The following is a 27120-nucleotide window of genomic DNA, read 5'->3' on the forward strand; positions in this document are numbered from 1 at the left end:
TTGTTCATTCCTGCTGGCTCGTGCTGAGGCACCGACTTCGAGCTAGTAGGTCTAGTACCTTACTAGAAAAATATTTTCAAGGTTTTGTAGTCGGTTCAATATTTTTTTTTAAGATTGTTATTCTCAGGGCCGTTGACTGTACCAATTGCTTCTCGAAATAGTGAACCACGTCACAACAATGCTTGAGTGGGATGGTCTCGCTACACCATCCACCANTGCCACGCTCACTCCCCTAAAAATACAAATACTTAGACAGATTTATAACAGCAGTAATAAGCTGACAGTAATCCAGCTTGTGAAAAAGAATAAACCAACTATTCATTGATTTTTAGCTACGTGATCGAAAGAAGTTGCGTATTGAAACTTATACACAAACAAATTTGTTCATTAACTGTTTACAATAAAATATTTGTTTGACAGACGTGTCGCAAACATTCGCTGTGCCTGCCGCGCTCTTTTATGTCGTGTGTCACGTTCAGCTCACGAAAGGGCTGACAAATTGAGTGAGCGCCTTCTCACAAATCTAATTTCGTTTGGGACTTTTGTGCCAGCCTCGATACACAAAGGCAGCAGTAAATGCCGGCAGTCTATCGCATTGATTATGTACTTTTACTCGGCAAGAGGCGAGACACCGCCCATTGTGTACGCAGGCAAATCGACCAACGATATCGTGAGAATATAAAGTTGTTATTAAAGAGTTGAAAGTTCGACGCCGTTACCTATTCATCTGTCTGTGATATGATAATTTAATAATGGGTGATCTATGCCTCAAAGCACCATAATAACGCCCTTTGCACGTAAATATACAGCTAATGGCGCTGATGATTTTGTAATAGAAGTATGAAAACATGTAAGTAGACATACACATCCATTAAGAGATGTTTAAAAGCTGGTATTATTCTAAGTTGTTGGTTGAATGAATAATACGCTTCATACCGTACGTGGGTTTATTTTAATCAAACAAAAAACTTAGTCATAATTAAATTAATTAGAGGTCAGCTCAGCGCGTCCCGGAATGCATAATTTGCTTTATATGAATACCGACGAATAAAAAACCTGCTCTTTTCCTGAAATCAGTTTCTGAAATCATTTACCGTAAAAACTTTGAAGATGTATCGAAAGTTATTGAGTACCTATACTTATATCCTATAGGTAGCCAGTTTTCTACAACTCTGTGGTCACCTCTAGCTTCATCCACGTTAGTGCTGTTAAAATTTTAAAAATATTCGTGCTTTTATCCTCCAAAACTAAGTATATGCTATGATAAACCCTCACCCCTTACTTGATGATTATAGGCACGCCTTTGATCAAGATATCAAACTTTAATTTGTTTTGCTCCCACGCTCATTTCTCGTCCAATGATCAATTTTTATGATACACACAAGAGTTGATAAGAAGATCACTGACGTCCATTTTTTTATGAATAAGTAATGATTCATTTACCCTTTATGTTTCTACCAATCCTCAAGTTGATCTCCCATTATTATTGTGGACCTGCAATAGACATTTACATATAATAGTCTGTACCAACTCTGCCACCTGATCGTAGCGTACTCATACATAATTCATGAGTATCAGTGACACAGATCTGCATAAAAATCACTCTTTGATACGAAGTTGATGTCTAAAATAAATAAATAACAAGACACTGCTGAACTGGACAAACTTTACCTGACTGTTACTTGACCAGGTTCAAGAGTTTAAATGTGTCTTTTTAGGGTTCCGGAGCCAAAATGGCAAAATGGAACCCTTATATATAAACTATAGTTTCGCCATGTCTGTCTGTCTGTCCGTCCGTCCGCGGCCTTGCTCAGGGACTATCAATGCTAGAAAGCTGTAAATTTGCACGGATATATATGTAAACTATGCCGACAAAATGGTACAAATTTTTTTTAGGTACCTCCCATAGACGTAAAGTGGGGGTGATATTCTTTTCTCATCCAACCTATAACCTATAATGTGGAGTATCGTTGGATAGGTCTTTAAAAAACATTAGGGGTTTACAAAAATGATTTTTCGATTCAGTGATTTTTTGTGGCCTGTAATATAAGCAAATAATTAAAACAGATCATTCTCCTCAAACTGAACAACATTAGTTCAGCGACTTTTATAAATAATTTGTTTTTAATTTTTATTTACACTTTCAAGTTTATTCGAAGAAGCAATGTAAAGCAAAATGCTTGATGTTTGTAGCGTGAGGCACTTGTCCCACCGCCGACGATGAGCGAGAAGCGAGTAGAGCGAGTAACTAGAAACGAGTGGGCGAGCAATGAAAAGCGAGTGTTCAAGCACGACGGGCGACTACTCGCTCCACTCGCTCGAGCCGGGCGGCCGCTATTACTTATTCTGTGCTAATAGCGCTGAGCGAGTATCGTTGAGCTAGTTTATAGCTCAGCGAGTTTTATAGCTCTTGTCGCTACGACAAAAGATGTAAGAGCGAGTTCTCGCCGGCAGTGTGAACCGCCAGCGATCAACTATTAATATGTCTCTTTTATTCACACAGGATCTTATATCTTTTGTTCGTTTCTTGAGCGAGAAAATAGTCGATAGCCAATCGTTTCCTCGCCGGCGGTGAGACAACTGCCTGACAGGCGACGTCAGTTGCGTTCTAGGATGGCGTACATTGATAGCAGTATTTAATTTGTATGAAAAAAAGAAAATTCAAAGACTTTATTATTTTTTAAAAGTCACTGAACTAATGTTGTTCAGTTTGACGAGGACGATCTATGTTTTAATTTTTGCGCGTATTACAGGCCACACCCGATAGATAGACGGACAACACAGTGATTCTATAAGAATGCGGTTTTGCCAACAGAGATACGGAATCCTAAAAATAAACTGTTAGATTGCGGTATAACCACTCATTATACCATTGCTTGGTGGTTTCTCATGCCTCTAAGAAACTACTCTAGATTATGGATTTATCGCTGAAAACACCCCAATTGAATAAAACAACACTCACTATTAGTTATTAAGTAGTCACCGAAACGATGAAACATTCGCCCCGCGCATCGCTATATGATAATACCCGGGTTGATTGCATCATGAAGTATTCAACAAGGCCTCCCTCTGGTGATTTGCGTTTGAATTTAAAATATGGCCGGTATTCCCTAAGGATTATCCCTTGTAAGTAAACACCCCGTTATTCCGTTCATTACAGTCGTTGCTTTGTTAAAAAAATATTGCATTTGCAAAGCCATTAAAATGATGCGATTAGGTAAGGTACTCGCAGAACGAGAACGAGTATCTACAATATATCAAAATGTAGGTCGTTCAAAGGAAGAAATCTCTTTTGCAAGGGGGAGGCCTTTGTTCTACACTGGACGTTATCCGACTAATGACGATGATGATGGTAATTTAATGTGACTATCACCGTAACCAGATTTTACGAGTATTAGGGCTGTTTCACCATCCATTAGTGTTAACTGGTGGTTAGGTGTGATGCCGTCTCTATTTGTTTTGTTAGACGGAGACGGCGTCACATTTAACCGTCGGTTAACGCTAATCAATGGATGGTGAAACAGGCCCTTCAAATTTAACATACCTATTAGGATTTACTCGAAATTATACGTCAAAGAAGAAAAGTTACAATCCATACTTACTAATATTATAAATGCGAAAATGTGTGTGTTTTTATGTTTGTCCGTCTTTCACGTCGAAACGGAGTGACGGATTGACGTGATTTTTGGCATAGAGATAGTTTATGGGTTTGAGAGTAAACATAGGCTATTTTTTATCCCGGAAAAATGCACAGTTCCCGAGGGAATCGAATTCCAAGCGGGTGAAACCGCGAGAAAAAGCTAGTTTGAAAGACATCAACAAGAAAAATTGACCATCCTGTATATCGTCGAAAATAAAACCTTGTCTTATGGTGAAATTGTCAAAATTTGTATGCCGAAAAAAAATGTGTGTTATAAATAAACTAACAATGCCTGTTATCGAATAGAAAAACAATTTTTAAGCTACCTTTTCAAATGGCAAAGTTATAAAGGTTTTAAATTCAAGATTAGACAGAGAAAGACATACTGGCATGTGACGTCACACGCCAGTACCGCCATACTTGCTGCATAGAGAAAAGCGTTTGAGAAAGAGACAGGTATATAGATTTTTCAAAAAATCACTATAAGTCCAATTTTCAACCGATTTAAATTTTCTCTTCGCTAAACACTATCTGTTTATCTATATTTTCATAATAATATTAAGATATGGCAAAATCAGGAGTTGTCAAATGCCGTGTTGGTATACGATTGGTACCCAATTTTTAGCTGCTTTTGGACCTTACGGGAATAAAATTTAAAATTGCATGCTTAGTATTAATTATATACCTATTAAATAATTCCGCATGAATATAACTAATTAGTTGTAAGACACAAGTGTATCAAGAATTCAAGAGCATTCTAACTGCCAACAAACTGCTACGCAGTTTGGCAGTGTAATTTACTTTGTAATAATTTAAATGTGTCATTATGAAATAAACGATTAATAATAATAATAAATCGACCACTTGTATTTACGTACACTCAGGAATATGACGAATTGTAAATATGTTGCGCCGAAATCATTAGACAACATTCAAATTGCTTATTTAATTTTGCTCCTAATTTATAATGATATTATTCCATTTGGGTTTAATTAATTTTCAATAAAATAAATTTGATTGTAAATATTTTTCAGCACATTGTGACAAAATTCACTCTGGTTAATATTAATTTTGGTTCAAATTCAAAATGGTCAATTCAAGTGGACGATTTTCCTTTTGTACCGAATGACAGTAAATCACCTATAGGTATGAACTGTTTTCACGGTTTATCAAAACTACCGGGGTGTTCGGGGCAGAAATAAGAGGGTGCGAGAAAACTGAGCACTACATGCTCTTCGTGCTCTATTCTTATTTAAAACAGTTGAGCATATAATAGAGATGTTTAAGGCAAAATTTATAGGTTTTATGCTCTACATTTTCGCTGCTGTTTCAATCTTATAAAAAGTTTAAGAAGCGAGATGTTTGCAAAATAAGTTTCAACAATTTTCGTGACCTTTGAACCTTGAATATTTTAAGACGCTAAAACGATATTATAAAACATTTGAGACGGTTCTTAAGAACGACAAAATACAGATTTCTCGAGTATCATACTACTGATAATATTGTATTCTAAAATGGTTTCTCTAGGTACTAACCTGCTGATTAATTCCGGATTAATTTTAAAACACCTTGTATCCAAGTTACAAATTCGTACAAAATATTTAGCTTGAAGAATGTGATGATACGCATTCAATAGGTATCTATCTGGGTACCATCAGCCAAATATGTGCTCTACCACCCTTAAGTTGATAATCGTTTGCATGTCTGTCACACAATAACTCCAATAGACCTGTATGTCAACTTGAAAGTTCGACTTTAGCGACATATTCATCTGATAGAAACTTGTTTAAAAATTGATAGACCACTTATTTGGCTGACGTACTCGCTGATGTACAATACTTTTCAAGTTCGCAGGTTTGATCCATGACCATGATTGACACCTAAGGTTTTGATCAAAATTTTATGGTGACGCATTGAAGGACATATGTACCCGTCTTTACTTTTATGAGATTGCGTCACCGACTAGCTATTGTTTAGCTTGACCATCCGCTGTTCCTTATAAGTTAGCTTAGCTACCTACTCGAAGTAGGTACCCGTATGGTAGCTTTTTGCGATAAATAAAACGACGTTTTAAATTCATAACTCATACTCGACCAAGAAGCTTATACTCGTATTGGATCTAAGTGTTTTTGTACTCGACCCGTCTCGCTCGACATAGATAGTAAACTGTAGGAAATGAAAAAACTGACTGTCATTAAATATTGATATGAACTCGTCATACGATTAATTATAAGCTTTTATTTAAATTGCCCTGTTCGTTTTTTTGTTTATTTATTTGGGTCAAATCTTGCAAGTTAAATTTGACCTACTTCCAGTAGTCCGATCGACTTGAAATTTGGTAAACTTATGTAAATCTGGTGACAATACAATAATCTGATAGTGACATCCTGGTAGTACGGCCAGGATCGTCTCCACAGGACAATACTCGTCAACGGTTAATGTCATCTACTAGAAATATGGTATTCAAATGTAGTTTGAGTGTCAATACAAGTACAGTCAACCAAAAGTACAGTCAGCAAAAAAAGCTTGTATTAAAAATGAAATTTTTACCATAAATTTATTTTTAATTGAGCCGTCGTAAAGTCGTTGGATAAGAAATACCTATATATACATATTTACTTACAAGCAAATATCTCAAGTCTATGAAACTATTTTTATGAAAAAATAATGAAGCATAAAAAGGATCATGGTACCATTGTTACTTATTCTGTGTGAGCCCTCTGGGTTGGCACTGTAAGTATCATCAAAACAGTCATAATTATGTGAGTCTCTTACATGTTTGTTTTATTTAACTGCAATAATACTAACATTCGCAATAATATTAACACTTATAATATGGTAAGCCAAAAGTCGGGTATAGTTAGTTATGTTTGCTGACGACACGTCTTCACTGTTCAAGTTAGTAGGTAGAAAAGATACCTACGACTTCATTGAGCCCAATGAAACCCTATCCGTGATATCCGCATGGTTTGCTACCAATAATTTGTTACTAAATCCTAAGAAAACTAAATGTATTAAATTCTCGTTGATAAATTCATCTAACTCGAATTCAGTTTCTAATATAAAGTATATAAAGTTAAATGGTCAAACTATTGAATTTGTAAAATCAACAGTATTTTTAGGAATAACGCTCGATTCTAAACTACAGTGGGGACCTCACGTCACAGCAATCGCGGGTAGATTGAGCTCTGCTGCTTTTGCAGTTTGGAAAATACGGCAGCTAACCGATGTGGCGACGGCACAGTTGGTGTATTTTGCTTACTTTAATAGCATTATTTCGTAAAGCCTTATTTTATGGGGTTCTGCTGCAGACATTGAGTCAATTTTTATCTTACAAAAGAGAGCAATTAGAGCAATTTATAATTTGAAGACGTGTGAATCTTTAAGATCTTTTTTTTAAGGAAACAGGTATCCTAACCCTGCCGTCGCTTTATGTTTTTGAAATAATCATGTATGTTAGGAAGAACATATGTGATTTTCCCACTGATGTCGGTAAGCCAAAGGCTACTAGAAACACAGGGAAGCTTAAAGTTCCATCTTACAGACTGGCTAAAACCAAAAAGTTGTTTCTGGGAAATTGCATACGTTTTTATAATAAAACTAGATGAAAACCCGGCTTCGCTCGGGTAAAATGTAGACTCATAATAATATGTTTGAAAAAATTTTTGCCAGTAAAGACTGTCGTACTTATCGAAAAATCTGACGTATATTCCCAGCCTTAATTATTATCACAAACACTTTAACGGCTAACCTACGTATCGGTATTTCACCAGTAGATATTTCTCCTAAATCTTATTTGCCCAAATAACTACGTAGTCAGTCCCAAAGTTCTGTCACAAATGAAAATAATGATAAAAACAAAAGTACCAATCAGTTTTTAATAAATTATATACCAATTTAAAGTACATTTCATAAAAAAAAAATTAAGTACTTAAAATTATTCAAAATGACTTCCTTTGTTTTAATACAGGCCCTTAATCGGCGCAGCCAGTCGTCTATCGCAGCACGCACCATTTTCATGTCTATTTCAGCGACTGCTTTTCTTAAAGATGACTTCAGGCTCTCCAAATTTTTATGGGTTTAGCACAGACCTTCCCTCTAAGACCTGCCAAATTTTAAAGTCAGAGGATTAAGTTCGGACTGGAGGAAGGCCAATCTTCGTGTCTTATAAAGTCGATTTTTTGACGGCCAAACCAGGCTTGAGTGGTCTTGGCTTTGTGTGCTGGCGCAGAATCCTGCTGGAACACAAAATTATGACCTGAAAATAGCGTGTTGGGCAGATCTTTGACATGCTTATCCAAACCGTCTCTGGTACACTTTCGCACTGATTTTGACCCCTTTTTCGCAAAAATGAACCTCAGTTGGCCCGTAATAAGATCAGAGAATACTCTTCAGAGCTCCTAGCGTACACTCTATCATTATGTTTATAGTACTTCTCTTCAATATCGAAAATCTTTTCGTCGGTAAAGAGGATATCACGGTGTCGATTTTTCGCGTACCGCTTTAACAACTTCCGGATCTTTTAAACCTTATTGTTTTTAGACGGGCATTAAGTAAGTTGCCTCTCTATTTTTTGTATGCTCGCAGACTAAGATCTTCGTTTAAAACCTTTTTGACGGTTTTTCTACTGACACCCATCTGCAAAGCCATCAACTTCTGTTTTCGGACAGGATTTCTTGCTATGCGTGCCTTGATCGCTTTGATCACTGCTGGTGTTTGTACGGAGCGAGGCCGGCCAATTCTTTTCTTGTCCTCAACACTGGAGACTTCATTGTACGTGTCAATCGTACGGTACACAAACCTAAGCGTTATATTTACATTTTGAGCAACTTGAAAATGGTACTTGGCGAGTGCCCACAGCGGTGCAATGCTAAAACAGCTATTCGGTTTTCTTTCAACGTCCACTCCATCGTGAGAAAATTGCAGCGAATGACTGTTTATTGTTTTAAAATAATTGACAAACATTCAAAAATGGAATTCAATCAAATTTTCTTAAAATCATGTTTGTGATGATTGCGTGTACCGAAATGTCCCAATTAATTTGTATGGAAAGTTCCTTTTTTGTTACCGCAAATCCATAGAGTTTTGGTAACAAAGAAGGAAATTTCCATACAAACCAATTGGGACATTTTGAGAGACTATGTTATTTATTACGACTCAGTATCGTTCACTCTACATACCTGCAAATTTTTATCCAAATCGGAGTCGCAAATCAAATGTACAAACTTTTTTAGAAATGCTATCTGACGAGTCACACGACATACTTTAGGACGCTCTATGGTTTGTAAAAAGTGGTAGTGTAGTGGGTACTGGCGCACTCAGTTGACCTTTCTTAGCGTTTTTTTTTGCAATATTGATTGATTGATCTTTTAGTAAATCCGACAAGTCTAACTAACAAATCGACCAAGAAATTAGTTTACCATCCTAAGGTTTAATGTCATTTGTAGCGCTTAAAACGTCAAACCCTATTTTCACTCACAAGTCAATATGAATATTGACTGACAATCAGCCTTAAGGGCAACACACACAGAGAGCGGGCGCGGGTCGTGCGCGGGCCCGCGACGGGCGTATTTGCATGGCGGTATATGGAAGCCTTCACACAGAACGCGGGCGCGGGCGCGGGTCGTGCGCGGGCCCGCGCCGTCGCCCGTCGTCACAAACAGCGCGCGGGCCGAGCGCAGAGTTACCAACTCTCAAAAATATTTATCCCTAAATCTTAAGTTAAAAACCCCTAAAATTGCTATAATTAATTGGAAATCCCCCTAAAACATGTTAGTATAGGTAGTGCCACAAGAATTGAAGTGAATGATTACACACACAGCAACATGTCGTATAATGACATCAGGCAGGATTGTAAGTTTGATATACTTACCATCCAGATTTTTTTTTAATTTTCCACCCACCGGCTTACTTACATACAAAAAATCTCTACTTTACGTCTATGGGAGGTACCCACAAAATGTTTTTTTTTTTTTTTAATTTTTCATTGTACAAGTATCATTTTGTCGGGATAGTTTTCATTATATATCCGTGCAAAATTACAGCTTTCTAGCATTGATAGTCCCTAAGCAAAGCCGCGGACGGACAGACAGACAGACAGACATGGCGAAACTATACGGGTTCCGTTTTTGAACTATGGTCCAGACGATTACATATTGATTAACGTTGCTTTTGTGATGGCAGCGACATTGGATTTGATTTTTTTTCGTGTGAAGATTCTATTTTTCGAGCCCTTTCATTTGATACCCATATGGAACCGACTGAAAAGAAATACACACTAGGCTATTTTCGATGGAAGCTATCTTGGATAAAACATATATATGTTAATATAACCTAACTACTATACCACATTATAGCATGCGTTGCTGCATATTTTTTTTAAGAAGAAAGTAAAACCGACTCCAAAAAAAATATCAAAAAATGGAACCGACCGCAAAACCCTTGAAAGCTCGAAGTCGGTGACTCAGCACGAGCCAGTCGTCTACCTCACGATCCTGCTGGGTCATGCTGAGTCATCAAATTTGACTGGCTAGATCGGGTTACCCCAGGCCCAATAATTTTGTATTTTTTTTTTTTTATCAAGAAATAATGTGAAATATAAGAAATACAAAATAAATATAAAAAGCAAAACTTCCCAACAATCCTTAAAAATACCCCATCCCGGTTATTTACCCCCTAAATTTGAGGGGAAAACCCCTAATTTGGCAGCCGTGCCGAGCGGCAAATGGCCGGTGTTTGTATCGCGCCGCCGCTTTGACACGCGCCGCCTCTGTCAAAGGATGCCGCGTGCGATTTATGGCTTTACCTTCGCACGCGGCGTCCTTTGACAGGTAGGGTTGCAACGATATATCGAATTTTTGATAGTATCGATAACTTTGACTCCACAGTATTGATATATTAGCATTGCCTATCTACAGTGTGTTACTGGGCTACCGGCACCCAGGCTTTTTTTTAAGGGAAGTTAAAGATACGCTATTTCTGTAACTTAACCATTACATAAATTTAAATAATAAAGTAAAATCCACACTGTTAACTTTCTAATAAAAATATAATTGTCAGCCATGTACAGCTAATTAAATTGACAAGTACTATATATAAGTAAATATTATAAATGCGAAAGTTTGTGTGCGTGTGTGTGTGTGTGTGTGTGTGTGTTTGTTTGTTACTCCTTCACAGTCACACTAAAACGGCATTTGAATGAAATTTGGTACGTAGATAGCTGGAATAACATAAAGGCTACTTTTTACAACCTTTTATTTAGTTTCACCTGTCCCGTTGTCTGTCTGTCCGTCTGTAGTCAAATTCTGCAAGTATATTTTGATCACTTACAGTACCTAGTCAGATTGACTTGAAATTTGGAATACTTATGTAAATTGTGTAACAATACAATAATCTGGTAGTGACAGGGCACTGGCGGTCTGAAGGTTGGGTTACGTGAAAAAAAAATGTTGATAACTAATTAGATAAATATTATAATTAATTAATGACATATCGTGTAGGTACATTCAACGTAATAAATAAGTGATCACTTTTGTACCTTGGCACTTTAACGTCATGTTTGATAAGCCATACGAAATTGTGTAACGACTGAAAGCGACAAGGTACCTATACCTAAAAAGTGATCACTTATTTATGACGTTGACTGTCGAACAACATACATAATATAAAAAAACACTTACTTTTAATCCCATCCCACTAATATTATGAATGCGAAAGTTTGTAAGTCTGTTTCTTTATCACTTCATCAGTCATCATCATCACGTCAAAATCGCTGAACCGATTTAGATGAAATTCGGTATACAATGTATCCCGCAGAAACTATACAAATTTTCCGGGATAAAACTATCCTATGTCCATCTCTGTGACTACAACTATATGTATACTAAACTTCATCTAAATCGGTTCAGTGGTTTAGACGTGATGAAGTAATAAACCAAAACCGGCCAAGAGCATGTCGGTTTTTTTATTTCAATTATTTATGCTGGCTCGTGCTGAGGCACCGACTTCGAGCTAGTAGGTACACCTAGGAAAATATTTTGAAGGGTTTTGTAGTCTGTTCCATTTATTGTTATTTTTATTTTTTTGGAGTCGGTTTTACTTTTTTGTTAACCACATATATCTCGCGGCACTGTATAATTGCCTGAAGCCATGAAGTAAGGGACGAGTTCGGGGTAGACGGCCGAGTCGTAGACGAGGCCGGATAAAACGAGTCCAGCAATCCCTGTTCTGGCCGAGGCTTGTATAGTGCTTTTCTCAAACAATGTGAGGAAATATTTCATCCATCCATGCATCCATCCATCCATCCATCCATCCATCGCATCGCTTCGCATCGCATCGCTTCGCATCGCATCGCATCGTATCGCATCGCATCGCATCGCATTGCATCGCTTCGTATCGCATCGCATCGCTTCGCACCGCTTGGCATCGCTTCGCATCGCTTCGCATCGCTTCGCATCGCTTCGCATCGCTTCGCATCGCTTCGCATCGCTTCGCATCGCTTCGCATCGCTTCGCATCGCTTCGCATCGCTTCGCATCGCTTCGCATCGCTTCGCATCGCTTCGCATCGCTTCGCATCGCTTCGCATCGCTTCGCATCGCTTCGCATCGCTTCGCATCGCTTCGCATCGCTTCGCATCGCTTCGCATCGCTTCGCATCGCTTCGCATCGCATCGCATCGCATCGCTTCGCATCGCATCGCTTCGCATCGCTTCGCATCGCTTCGCATCGCTTCGTATCGCTTCGCATCGCTTCGCATCGCCTCGCATCGCCTCGCATCGCCTCGCATCGCCTCGCATCGCCTCGCATCGCTTCGCATCGCTTCGCATCGCTTCGCATCGCTTCGCATCGCTTCGCATCGCATCGCATCGCATCGCATCGCATCGCATCGCTTCGCATCGCATCTCTTCGCATCGCATCGCTTCGTATCGCATCGCAGTATCGCAAATGCTTATAGAGTAGTGGTGGTTGGCTGTTCGTAATTTTTCCTTTGTCAGTTTAATGTTAGTAAGCAAATTTAAAAAGTTATAGCAGCGGACAATAATGGATTTTCATACATACTTCATGGCCTAGGCCAAGAAGTTGTGTAGGGAGGTGGTAGGGAGCCATAAATGAGAAACTTCATGTCTCCATTTCGTGACATTAACGCATACATTTCCGAGCATGTTTGAGAAAATAAAATTATTCTTATTCTTATTATTGGTTCTAGTCTTCTAGAACTGTTTTCATTTGTACTCCAAAAGTCGCCAGATAAACCATTTTTTTAATCAAAACTTTTTTTTGGTCGCTAAGATTTAAGCAAAAGCCGTCACTTCTAGGGATAAAGTCACTAAACTGGCAACATTGATAGCCGCTGCGGGCCCGTCGCGGGTCCGACCCGCGCTCTGTGTGAATACAACGAACCGCGCGGCTCCCGCGGCGGACACGACCCGACCCGCGCCCGCTCTCTGTGTGTGTTGCCCTTTATTCGCCTTATTGTTTTATTTCTGAAGTAAGAACTGTAATTAAAATTGGTAAAGCACTTTCTTTTTAGACTATGCCTACTTATTTGTGTGCCCGGGCTAGCGCAAACAACTATATATGCGCCCGCCCAACACAGCGTCAAGGTCGCGGCGTTATCGTCGACAACGACGCTTCGAACATCCATCTTCAGCGACCATCCTAACCAGTCATTTCCTCCCTAGGGTCACTCCGAGTCCAAGGGTGCAAAGAAGCGAGACAAGAGCGTGAGTGGTAACGGGAACAGCAAGCCGAGCCGTGGCGTGGCCACCTCGTTCGGGTTCCGTCGTCGCCCCGCCAGCACTTCGCGGGCTGACGACAATGCGCGGCGCAAGCAGAAGGCGCACGATAAGAATGGAAATGGAGGTAAGACAAACAATTAAGTACACCGCTATACACCACCAGAGACGTCTCTAGTCCATGCAGTGTGCAATCATTGCTTTAGCGCCCTCTCGTCAAAGTGGAATTGGTACAAAGTGCTGCGGCCGGCGCCCCTAACACCGCTGCGCCCGTGTGCAACGCACACCCGGCACCATAGGTAAAGCCGCCTCCTCTACACACCACATCTAAAAGTCAAAATAATATACAGCTGGGGTTTAGAATTGAACCCAGTTTTCTCGTTAGTTTTGTTATTCACCAACCACATATTACATGATATTACTAAGTACATATATTTATATTATTTACATAAGCAGCAATCCGAGCAATTGCCTAAGGAAAGTTTTTTTAAGATGTGTAATAACTTAAGTTATATTTCTTCTCATAGTCCTGGTCCTGGTGAAAAAAGCCTAAAAAAGGCATCTCTTTAATTTTTGTGTTGCCACAAATATAACCAACCTTTTACATACTTTTAAAAGAGTAGTGCACTTTAATAGATTTTCTTAAAAATTTGCTTTTTGGAAAAAGTCTCCCTCTAGAGGCAAAGTTAGCGTTTCTAATATTATGGTACATTGTACGTAGGTTATTACCTATACTCATACATATACTATATACTATACATATTTGTTCATAGCCCTAGAATGGCATTTTCATTATTAATGCTTACTAGAATCCTGTTGTTGTTAAGAAAAATCAATTCTAAAAACATCTTTCCCTTTTTACGCCGAGACGGTTAAATACTGTGGTTAAAACCCACTTAGTCATTACGACGAAGGTTCCACATCGCGTGGCCATTTATTATACAAGCACTCAGGGTTGTCACTAAACTGAGCATTACGCTGCAGGTTCTACAGAGGACCTACGAGCTGAGGATGTTTTGTCGGGGCGGTCGACACCCCTGGCGCGACCCCGTAAAGAGGCCGTTGGACAACCCCTGCGGAGCAACAGGTAATTTGCATTCATTACAGAAGTATGGATTACTTCGTTCTAGGGGGGCTACTCCGAAAATATAAAATTCTTATTCTACGGTTTACCTTACTTATTTAACGTTACTAATTAAATAGGATGGCACGATACAAAGTTTGAATTTCGAATCATTTTTCTTTTTTTCGAATTATGACGCCTGAGAAAAAATCCAACGTTGCTTCACATCTTTATTGCCAGTATTACTGACGTAGGCGTTACACCAGCAAATAACCGTGTTTTAAACTAAGTTATTTTCTCTCGGCTATTCTGTTACTAATAACATTAGCATATGAATATCCTCGGGTAAGTAAATGGGGTTGCTTTCTAGTGTAATGCTGTGTATTCCCACATTTTCTCGTAAGAACTTATAGTAAGTTAATATGTCGTTCTATGCGTCTAGTGGGCGTAGCTACTTGAGTGCTGAATTACTGAATACCGTCTAGTCTAGATGACAGTTACCTAGCGGTTATGTATGGCTTATGATAGAGTAGGTAACACAATTAAACAAACTGAAACAAATTCCCAATAAGTATAATTATAGGTACTTTAACTTTAATGCTCCTAGGGCAAATGTTTGAGAAGGTACTTATTCATTAATCTCGAAGCTCGATCTTTAGTATGAATAAAAATAGAAGCTCGTTATATTGCAACTTTAAGGGGCTGTTTCACCATCCATTGATTAGTGCTAACTGACGGTTAAAAGTGATGCCGTCTCCGTCTATTCGAACAAAACAAATAGAGACGGCATCACATTTAACCGTCAGCTAACACTAATCAATGGATGGTGAAACAGCCCCTAAGACATGTTTTTTAAACTTCCTTTAACTTCTTTCTAACCACAGTCCAGGGACAATAGAGGCCTCGTAAAAATCCCAAATTACTTATATAGTTTATTATAGTTATAAAAAACCGGTTAAGTGCTAGTCGGACTCGCTCACGAAGGGTTCCGTACCATTATCTATACAATATTTTAGACATTAGCAAAAAAAGGCAAAAAAAGTTTGTTGTATGGGAGCCCCCCTTAAATATTTGTTATTTTAATTTAATTATTTATTTTTAAAGTGATTTCACAACTAAATATTCTACGAATATTTAAAGCGTCTACCTGTTGCCGTTATTAATAACGAGCAAAAAAAACGGCAAAAAAATCACGTTTGTTGTATGGGAGCCCCCCTTAAATATTTATTTTATTCGGTTTTCAGTATTTGTTGTTATAGCGGCCACAGTAATACATAATCTGTGAAAATTTCAATTGCCTAGATATAACGACTCAAGAGATAGAGCCCTGTGACAGACGGACGGACAGACAGACAGACAGACAGACAGTGGAGTCTCAGTAACAGGGTTCCGTTGGCACCCTTTGGGTACGGAACCCTAAAAACATCTTCTTCAGCCAAGGTTTCTATTGTTATACCTACTATCTGCTCATATTAGGGCCAGTAGCCCAGTTGGTACGACAACATCTAGCAGTAGGTAGGTGAAGTACATTTACCTAAAAATTAAGGTAGATATTTGGTGGGCTTATATTATGGTTTCTACAAAGATTACACCTACGGGGCGCTTAAAGGTTAAGTCTTATTTTTATTGGTCATGAACCGACGCAACAGCTTAAGCCCTATAATGCCCCAAGGCTTATGTAAACTCACAGCCTACTTATCACACTAACAAGTAGGTATTTAAATGGCTTAATGATAATTGGTAGGTTAGTTATTACGTATCTAATTAGATTTCTACGCAGCTTGCCCTTCATTTATTGTATCAGTCGAGTCACCTCACTTGTTATTTTATGTCGGCGGCCGATCCTAAAATTCGCCAGATCACGAAATTCATAGGCATATCGTGAAATGGGGCCATTTCATGAATTGGCTAAGGGACATCCGCCATTTCGTTCCAAACTCACCGTTTAACCCTTAAATTGTCAAAATTTTAAAAAGTTCATGATTCAAACCTCGTCGTTACATTATAGTCCAAAAAATTCTAAATTAAATAAAAGTACAAAAGATAGTCTTGAATGGTGGGACTCGTGTGGCACACTGAAAATTTAAGGGTTAACGATTTGCCTGGTGACGTTTAGGCAGATCATGAAATTCCTAGGCATATCATGAAACGCCGAAATATCGGTTCTGGGACTTCGCCGGCCGCTGCCGCGGCACGCTCGCTTTGCTTACTCGGCTCGTGCGTTGTGGCCACAATTCATACCAACCACTCCTCGCTTCGCTCGTCGTACCTAAATTTTTCTTTTTTTCGGCATATCACGATATGCCCGGTATAGAGCTAGGAATATCGACGAATGCGTTGTTCTAATCGATCTGCCGTATTGTTTCTCAGAGGCACATCGTGATATGCCTGGCCAACTTTTAGGCATATCATAAAATTGCGCCATTTCACGATATGCCTAGCAATTTTGTGATCTGGCGGATTTTACGATCGGCCGCCGACATATACCTACAATAGGTATATTTATAGTACCTATACCTACATAATAGTTATTGTGATGGTTCTTACTATTACTTAGCAATTTTTTTTTACTAACAAAACGCTTGCTCAAAGAAATCTATTTTTTTTACGATTTCAATTATTTGGTTGGATTCCCGGTGGTTAGTTGGTATGACGCCTCTAGCGCGTAAAAGCACAGGTAGTGCGGGCTCAATCTTTGTCGTTTTTAAATAATCTTACTATAATTTTTTTTTGGAGACTTTTTTATTTTTTATTTCAACTCCAAATTTGTTACTTTTACGGGCATCCCGTAAAACGACGACGAGACGAGATAATCTTACTATACTTAGCTAAAATTACTAAATTAAATTAGGTATGCAACTCACCGAACGCACGATTATTTTATTATATTAAGTAAGGAAGGAAGTCAGGGTAGAAGTATGTTAAGTGTGAAATTGAGTGACAGAATTAGAAATAGTGCGATAAGGGAACGCTGTGGTGTAAATGAAGATATAGTCACACGGATTGAGAAAGGGATGCTTGGATGGTTTGGGCATGTTGAGAGAATGAATGAAAACAGATTGACTAAGCAGATCTATAAGACGAGCGTGAATGGGAACGTTGGGAGAGGAAGGCCTAGACGAACGTACCACGATCAAATCGGGGACGTTCTGAAGAAAGGTCGGGTCAGGAGTACCTACCTACTCTAAACCGACGTGCAGGCATGAAAAGATTGATGAATGTAGAGGAAGCGAGAGTTGTATGCCAGAATCGTAGCAAGTGGAAGGATGTAGTCTCTGCCTACCCCGTTGGGAAAGAGGCGTGATTTTATGTATGTATGTATGTAAGTATGTATTAAGTCAGGATCGCGGTCCGACTACTTTCGATCTTTTCGGATAATATATTTCATAAGTGAGTGCGTGCGTTCATAACGGTGCTAATCGTACAGTCAGCCAAGAAATTGGTCTACCACCCTACGGTCGATGTTTATTTGAACGTCATGAGACAACAAGGTCGATTTCCCCTTGCAGTAATGTTATGACAGTGACAATTGCTCTCTTTTTCATTATGTATTTACGTCATGTGATGTGTCAAGTTTGAATTGACAACTGACATCGTCGTGTTTTGTTTAAGCATTATTTCAATAAGTCGGCCACTTCGTAAACGGCTGAAGTTACTATGGGGTTCAAAAGTCACTTTGGTTATTCTCGAATTAACTAATTCAATTATCATTTATTATCGCGAATTTAGAGCCAATTTTCAAGTTTATTCCTATCTATCAGCGTAACTAGAACAGTGCTCGTCTATGAATATATTTGTATTAAAATGTAATTTTTTGCTCTGTTTTATTTAACTGTAAAATAATTAACAATGATAGAAGAAACAATTAGATTATCTTTATTGAATAATCATTTTATATTATTATAACACCAATTAGTAAATAAGAAACTTCAGCTGTCAGTCTTTATTTCTGGTTGTGAGAAAACAAAAATATAAAATTATCCTATTAATATCTAGTGTATCCGCCATCAGCGTCAATTACTGCTTGAAGACGGTCTCTCATTGAGCCTACTAGCTGTAGGCAGAGATCGGACCCGCGGGTTGCCTCCCATACTTCATTACAGTGTCGCTCAAGAGCTTCGCGTGTTCGCTCGTGGCGGTTGCACCATCTTTGAACCATAAGGCCCCAAAGGTTTTCGATTGGGTTTAAATCAGGGGATTTTGCTGGCCAAGCAATTAACCTTATTTCCGGGTGTGCATCGAACCAGGCACGCGTCACCAACGCTTTATGCAAAGAAAAATTGTCCTGGCAATAATTAAATTGTGGCATTTCATTTTCTGGATAAAAAGTCCGGACAGTGGGCAACATTGAATTTTGCAGGACATCTACATAATCAAGTGCCCTTGCTCGCGGTGGCATACAGCACAGCTCTCCAACTCCGTCAGCAGTCATCCAACCATAAATGTTAACCGAAATGCGGCCCGATTCCTTATTCGGTATAACATGGTCTTCTGTGTAACGTGTCCCATCGCGACGCCATAGCTGTAAACGTCCATGCTGGCTGGACTTAAAAGTTTTCTCGTCGCAGAACACAGTATTACTCCAATCGAAATCTAAGTGCTGTCTGGCGAAATTCAATCGAGCATTTTTATGATTTTCAGTCATATCAACTTTTTTTGCGTAATGTCTATAATGCAAGCCCAAATAATGCAAGTGATTTCTGATTGTTTGAGTAGTAACGTCAAACATTGTTGCAAAATATTTAGTCGGCACGAAACCATTATTATCATATTCACGTCTCATCATTTCTCTTTGATCGTCTGAGATTTCACGACGTCGACCGCTGCGATGACGATCATTTAAGTTTCCCTCTTCGCCATCACGTGTAATCCATAAACGAACTGCTTGCCTCTAAAATTAAGACTTAAATAAATATAGGAGTAATAAGAATAAGTGTAATGTTTAAACTACGTCAGCGGTGGCCTCAGGGGGTGGCGGACAGGGCAATCGCCCGGGGCCTCGCTCTTGCAGGGGCCTCGCACAACAACCCAAGCACATTTAAAAAATATGGATTTATTTAACTATATTTTCGCTTCACATACTTTTCACGAAGGACAAAGGACCTCGTAAAGACCTGCCGCCCGGAGCCTCGCAATGGGTAAGGCCGCCGCTGAACTACGTCGTGGTGAACTAAATGACACTTACGGACACATTTAGGTGCCTAGAAATCCAACTATTACTGAAGCCCTCGTTATGGAGTGCTATAATATTAGCTCGTTCGGCTCTTGATAAATTACGAGGCATTACCGAAAGAAATTAGAATAATATATAAGAACACTTTTGTTGAATTTACGTCGATAAAAATACTTGACACTTGTCAGTGATAATTTATTTTTCAGTTGCAAAAAGTTTTTCTTGAAAAAGATCGAAATGGTTTTAATTGAAGGGAATCATATTATAACATTACCGCAAAATAATAGCCTACTGCATTTATCAGGAATCTCAAATAATAGACGATACGTCATATTTGTGCATCTCTTACACTCCGTTAGAAAAGTCAACCTTAGTGATAATTTGATCTCACAGAAACTTTTGTCAAAACTGGTAGACCACTTTCTTGGCCGACTGTACCACCGCCAACTAGTAGGACCGTTCCTGCAGGGCTACTACGAAACTCGAAACTCGAAGTTCGTGTCGTGCGGTCCCTCTGACACTTACACTATTTAATACAGAAGAGAGGGACGATACGGTACGAATTTCGAGTTTCGATAGTAGCCCTGCTAACTAACTATAATCGTGAGTTGAACCGTTTAATTTAGAAATTTTATCGAATATGCTTAAATAATATTCTTAATTATAAGTAGTGCCTAGGGCGTGCATTGAGGGTAGGGAGCGATAGTGCTGTTCTGCTGCTGCTGGTGGCGGGTGCGTGCGTATACTGGCCCACGAAGTGCAAAATTTTAAATTCGTATCTTGCCGTCCCGCCCGCTGACGTTTATCTAAAACCTTTAAACGAGCAATTCTTGCATATAAATATATAATCAGGATCTCGGAAACGGCTGCAACGATTTCGATGAAATTTGGTACGTGAGGGTTTTCGGGGATGACAAATCGATCTAGCTTTGTCTTATCCCTGGGAAAACGATTGTTATCGAGTTTTAGCCGAGCAAAGCTCGGTCGCCCAGGTACTATTGTTTAATACGAGAGTGAGAGGGACGGTACGATACGAATTACGATTTTCCAATTTCGTAGTAGCCCCCCAGCTGCTAGCGCTGCCTACCCTCACTGCAAGCCATGAGGGTTTTACGACAGGTGAAATATCGCTAGATTCCTATTCTAAAACCTATCGATCGCTAAAACCCTCATTATAGCTGATGCTATTACAGCTATTCTAGCTGATGAAATGTGATTAAATTTGACCCGGACTGTCTGATTGTCAGGTTCGGTTTCAGGCAGCCGCACAGCAAGACGGCGAAGGTGGGCGACGTGGGCCCGCTGGCGGAGCCGGCCTTTGGCCTCTCGCAGAAGGACGAGGTCATTAACAATAACGCTTTAGGTAAGGACAACCATTGATTTTATAGAAGAACTAAAGACATCGACATAGCTGGAAAAATATGCGAGTTGAAGTGGCTGTGAGTGGGCCACATTGCTCGAAGAAGACAGATTAGCCGTTGGGGGAGAAAAGTCATCGAGTGGCGACCACGAACCGGAAAATGAAGCGTTGGTAGGCCTCCCAATACGTTGACATTGTGCGGGCAACCCGTGGATGCAAGTGGCGAGTTGTCGTTCATTGTGGCGTTCTAAAGGGGAGGCCTTTGTTCAGCAGTGGACGTCTTTCGGCTGATGATGATGATGATGAACCATTGGTTTATTTTCTCATCATCATATCAGTGGTAGGACTTCCACTGTCAAACATAGGCCTTCCCCATAGACCTTCAGTTGCTTCATTCATGCCTCCAGTTGAACAATGGTATCGATCGATCGGTATAGTGTTCTAAGACAACATGTAAATTAGATTTATTCAACTTTTTCGTGGCGTCACAATATCAAAGTACTTTGATCTATCTTGTATCTAGATACTCTTCTACTTTGCTTCGCTTTATGTAATTTGCATTTTCTTACGTTACAATACAAATCCATTTTGAATAATCTTACGACATTATTATAACGAACGTATAACCTCGAAATTAGAAATTAATGAAAGAGTGACTCGAGTGACTAGTCTTAGTGACTAGTAATGCCATTTATTTTTAGACTCAGTTTATTTGTGTAGAATTAGAGATTCCCAGTCTGAGCAAAATGTGGCCGCCCATAATTTAAATGTAAAGGCACCTAAAAAGATTCTTAAAAGTGGAGCAACTTTTTCTCCCAAGATACTCCGTCTTTGAACTGGGAAGTTATGAGTTCATCACGTGCGGAAAATAGGTCGATTGTCTCAATAGAAAAGAAAGGCTTTTAGCTAGAACATAGCTCTTGAGTTGCACTATAAGCTAGTGGGATGGAAACCTCAAGACTAAGAGGGTGCGCTAAAGTTACGTGGCAAACTTTCGATACTTACTGTTGGGTTGATTTTTAGATGATGGTGAACAAATTGAAATGGTCCATAAAGTGGAAATGAACTTTGTTGTGATGAACTTTAATAAAATTAGCATCTTTCAGAAGAGTATAGGTAGAGCCATTCACGATGACGCGTGCCGTGGTTCTTATTACAATGTCATTAATGTCTAATTTTGACAAAATCACGCGTCTTCGTGGATGGCACTAGGTATATCTTTCGAAACCATTACGAATAGTTAATGACAATTACTTAGATTTTAATGGAGCATGTTCGAAGTTAGGATGTCACAAGGTTCCTGATTCATATTTCGGCATGTAAAGACGTAACGTGTGTTATAAGAAACAAATGAGAATTCCGAATGTGATAGTGATATTATCATAGCTAAACAGTATAGTGTATTTATTAGTATAGGAAGCCGTGGTGGCCGAGTGGTTGATCTATGGCCTCTCAAGCAGAGGATCATGGGTTCAAACCCCGGCTCGCACCTCTGAGTTTTTCGAAATTCATGTGCGAAATTACATTTGAAATTTACCGCGAGCTTTACGGTGAAGGAAAACATCGTGAGGAAACCTGCACAAACCTGCGAAGCAATTCAATGGTGTGTGTGAGGTTCCCAATCCGGACTGGGCCCTCTCATTCTGAGGGGAGGCCTGTGCCCTGCAGTGGGACGTATATAGGCTGGGATGATTAGTATAGTACCTAGTGAACCTCCTTAAACAAATTCTTACTAAACTACACACTATATAATACTCTGCTTTTAAGCAGCGTTTCCACCAGAGATGTGCTGTGCGAGGATGTGTAATTGAAACGTTTCGTTGGGTAATGAAAAACACATCCCTCGCAACACATCCGCGCACATTATTGGTGGAAACGCTGCTTTACACTACTACATTAAATGTGTAGGTATAATGCAATAATAAGGATAATATATTTCTCGTAGCTCGGCCACAACTACGCGTGATCAGCAGTGCGGGAGAGTGATTTTTTGAGTGATCGCCTATCAACCACAGTGCATTGAGATTTTGACCGTCCAATAACACATTTAGTAGGTACCTACCAAGAACCCGGCAGTTGGGTTCTCTTTTCGTAGGCAGTTTTCACTACAAAGCGGAAAAACGCTGCTACACTGTCGTCCGATCGGTAGGACAAAGGTGGTCTGAAGACTTGGCCAGAGAGGGTCACGAGCGTAGCCCGTAGCGATGTGCCGTCGCGAATGTGTTACAGAGAATTGCACGCAGCGCTGCCAGTCGCGCATTTTATGGCCGGGCTATTACTGTTAGCAACCTGCACTTTAAAAAACACAGCTAATGAATTTGAATATCCACAGTTAAGAAAAGTACAAATTCGTCAAATCCGCCTATCACGCAAATCACCTCCAGCGGCGTAACGACCGTCGTCGGCGTCGGGGGAGTGCCCAAGACTGTCACCAAGCAGACAGTCATCCTTACTTACCAGCCGCAACAGTATGCCTCGCAGGTACCTACCTACTAACCTGTATTCATACACGTTGGATAAGCTGCCATTAGTCTGCGTGTGTGTACGTGTATTTCTTATTACTCTTTCGCACTAAAGCAGCTGGATGAAGTTGAATGCAATTTAGTATGTTAGACAGCTTTACCTCTGCAAAAAAATAGGCAAAAGATTTTTACTCTGATATTCCCACAGAATTGGGATTTACCTCCGTCATTTTCTTATCTTTATTTTTTTTATTCTACTGGTTGGCAAACGAGCAAGTGGGTCTCCTGATGGTAAGAGATCATCACCGCCCATAAACATCTGCGTTGCCAACCTATAGGCCTAAGATGGGATACCTCAAGTGCCAGTAATTTCACCGGCTGTCTTACTCTCCACGCCGAAACACAACAGTGCAAGCACTGCTGCTTCACGGCAGGATTAGCGAGCAAGATGGTGGTAGCAATCCGGGCGGACCTTGCACAAGGTCCTACCAGCTGCTAAACAAAACATAAACAAAATATGCCAGCTTGCATAATTAAACTGTGAGTTAAAATGTTTCCTGTGTCATTTTTGAGAGGTGAAAAATTTTGTTTAGTAACGGTTTGATTCTCAAGATGCGTTATGTTTTTTCCCAGGAAAGTCGTCCGAAGCAGACCAGGTTCGAGGCGCCGCGAGCGCCATCCGTCACGCGCTCGCAGACTCCCAGCGACAAGCCGCCAGGGAAATATACGTTCCAGACCAACCAGCTGCCGCGCCCACAGTACCCTGCTGTCAAACAAATCGACACCAAAACCGCCAAACAGGTAGGTTAGGTAGAGTCATTCACGATGACGCGTGCCGTGGTTCTTATTATAATGTCAGTAATGTCTAATTTTGACAAAATCACGCGTCTTCGTGGCACTAGGTATACCTACAGTCAAGGAAACTGAATCACGTACCAGGGTGGAACCTTTTCCTAATAAATGTCGCTGTGATTTCTTTGACAAATGTATGGGATGTCAACATGACATAAGTAGCACAAAGTTTCCACCTTGGTACGTGATTCAGATTCTACGACTGTAGAGTTGAGTTAATAAACTTGTAAGCAAAAATTTGATCAAAAATATCTGAACACGATATTTCTCATAGAAGCGTGTTCAGATATTTTTGATCAAATTTTTGCTCACAAGTTTATGAAATCGACTGTACACTCTCACAAGAGAAACATGGAGCCATCATTAATAATGCTGAGTATAAGTACTCGTGGGTTTTTGTCCAAGGTTTTTTTTTAAGGTGTCAGAATAGATATTTCATAGATGTGGGTTAGATAACCTGTTCTGAAAACCCTGTCAAGGTTTATTTAAGGAATTTTTCAAAGCTCTTTGCTTCGTGCGAACTGGGTTGCTGGTTGACGTCTTGATAGGTAACATGATCTAAAATTAAAAATTTTGAAACACCTCAGCGACATCCAATAATAGTTATTGTGTCTTCGTGGTAGGTCCCATAGAGCGAGTTAAGCAACGATTTTACAACCACTAGCCATCCTGTAAATCTTCTTTAATAAACTTCCCTCTTTTAACGATCGCAACTTGTTTACTTCGTATAAAAGAATTTCTAGTGTTGCGCGACACTTGAAAACACGATGAAATGTAAGCTGTATTAGTTGGTATTAGGGTTTAATCTTGGTTGTACTAGGAAGTGGGTCATCAGTCATCTATTCCTGGGCGACCGTTCGGCGACCGCTGAAAATATCGCCGTTGCAGAGTGCATCAGTACAGCGCGCATGAGGTTTATTACCTAGAGATATTTCTTAGGCGAAAATATCTTATCTTAAGATTCTTGGGGTTACTACAATAGCCTGTGTAAATCTTGAAACTCGCAGCTCATTGATTGGTCAGCGCAATAAAGTTGATCTCTGACTGAATTGGAAGTACTTTGAGCGCATTGATTATTTCTTGCTGCTTTGTTTACTTAGAGTTTAAAATAAATCATTTAGAATGATTTAAACATCGGCAACTGCTCTATTTACAAGGTGTGGTGGTTAACGAACGTAGGTATCTTTTATGCACCTCTTTTATGTACGAAAAGAGAGACATGTTAAATACATGGGTAATTAGTAGTCTCATAATATGAAACGAGTAGAGCTGATATTTTACTATTGATGAAGAAAATAGTTTGGTAAATTTAACGACGATGCTTGTGATAATGATTCTAATACTAACATCAGTGTAGATGTTCTTAAAGAATTCAGATAATTTTATGCCAAGTAGAACAACTTAATTTTTTACGGAGATTCTATCTTAATGAGCTGTTGGCTGTAGTTACCGTTGCTTTGCACACATTACACATTTTGTAACCAACCCAATTAAAACTGAAATTCATTGTGGTTACATAACCATTTCTCATTTGTTTTAGACCGTAACAAGACGGCTTTCTATACGTACGTCTTGACTATGCTTAGATATTTTTAAATACTTTTCGCGTAGCAATAAGTTACACAGCAGTTCTTAATTTAAACCGTGGGTATCTTCGGACGTGTTGTTAATAGTAAGTGGCGTGTAAGAAAAGTTTTTTTGCTATATTTAAAGCTGTTAACTAACATGTCTGAACTACGTGGTCATTTCGAAACAGGGCATTGTAGCTAAAAGGGTGCGCATGCGGCTCATTCAGAACTATGCGCTCTAGATAACGTGTCGCTATGGTCAATATTTACTTTTATTTGTAAATTGTAGTGTTTTTTTTTCTAAGTGTGGTGGTAACTGGTGTTTTTATTTTCAGGTGGTGAATAACAATAGAAAAGCTGGTGCATCTGTGGAAGGATGGAGGGAAGGTTAAGTAATATGATATCTTTACAGTTTTTACAATCATTTAATTTTATGGTCAAAGTTTACATTTTATAATTATTTTGTAATAGTTATTTGATTGTTTGTTCGCTTCAAATCTTGCAAGTGAATTGACCCTCTTCTACCGATCAACTTCTTTAGTGTAGGTATAGAAATCCAAATTGAGATGATAAGTACATACTTACTACATACTATGTTACAGAAGCGGTTCTTAATAAGCATTACAATAAAATTAAATAGGTACGCGTCGAAATAAACTAAGAAATTTTTGAGAAAACAATCTTATGACCTTTTACCCCAAACTTTTTCTATTCCGACGCGGGTAATAAATTAAAATTACATACCTACTGTCACATTGTAGTTAAAAAAATGAAACAAAATAGAATTCATTTCCATGCTCGTAAACATTGTATACTTATGTGTAGGGTGCAAAAATTACTATAATGCTCTAGTGCATAAAGTAAAATATTGAATCTAAGACCAAGGTAATTCTAATAAAATTATTACGGAAATAGCGTGGCATACAAAATAAAAGCTTGAGGTAGGTAAATATTTTTTTTCAATGTTATTGTTTAATTTCCATGCCATTGAAATAAAAAACAGAATATGTAGAGCCCTTTCTATATACACTCGACTTAACTACCAACCCTCGCCTGCGCACTCGTTGTACCATCATTATTATTTGCATGGCAGGTGCTAGTTCAGCAGTGTCCAGCGACTCGGGTGTGTGGACGGGCGGGGAGGGGGGCGAGGGCTCGCCGCGCTCGCGCCGGCGCCCGCGCAACCTGGAGATGGTGATGCGCGGCACGCACAGCTTCCATCTGCGCGAGCTGCAGGTCACCGACCTCGATATTATGGGTCAGTTTTT

The 27120-nt window shown here is 39.4% G+C and overlaps 1 protein-coding gene across 1 annotated transcript in view; it reads left to right on the plus strand.

Annotated features, from left to right (window-relative positions):
• The window catches only part of LOC141427362 (uncharacterized), a gene marked incomplete in the record, with an annotated part of 87063 nt that overhangs the window by 18469 nt on the left and 41474 nt on the right, over nucleotides 1-27120 (plus strand). Inside the window, 7 exon segments of the mRNA XM_074086702.1 lie at nucleotides 13321-13501; nucleotides 14359-14461; nucleotides 20858-20973; nucleotides 23303-23451; nucleotides 24066-24233; nucleotides 26188-26239; nucleotides 26946-27110. Coding sequence (XP_073942803.1) covers nucleotides 13321-13501; nucleotides 14359-14461; nucleotides 20858-20973; nucleotides 23303-23451; nucleotides 24066-24233; nucleotides 26188-26239; nucleotides 26946-27110 — 934 coding nt within the window.

Source organism: Choristoneura fumiferana, chromosome 4 (assembly GCF_025370935.1).
Source record: "Choristoneura fumiferana chromosome 4, NRCan_CFum_1, whole genome shotgun sequence".
NCBI classification, from domain to species: domain Eukaryota; kingdom Metazoa; phylum Arthropoda; class Insecta; order Lepidoptera; family Tortricidae; genus Choristoneura; species Choristoneura fumiferana.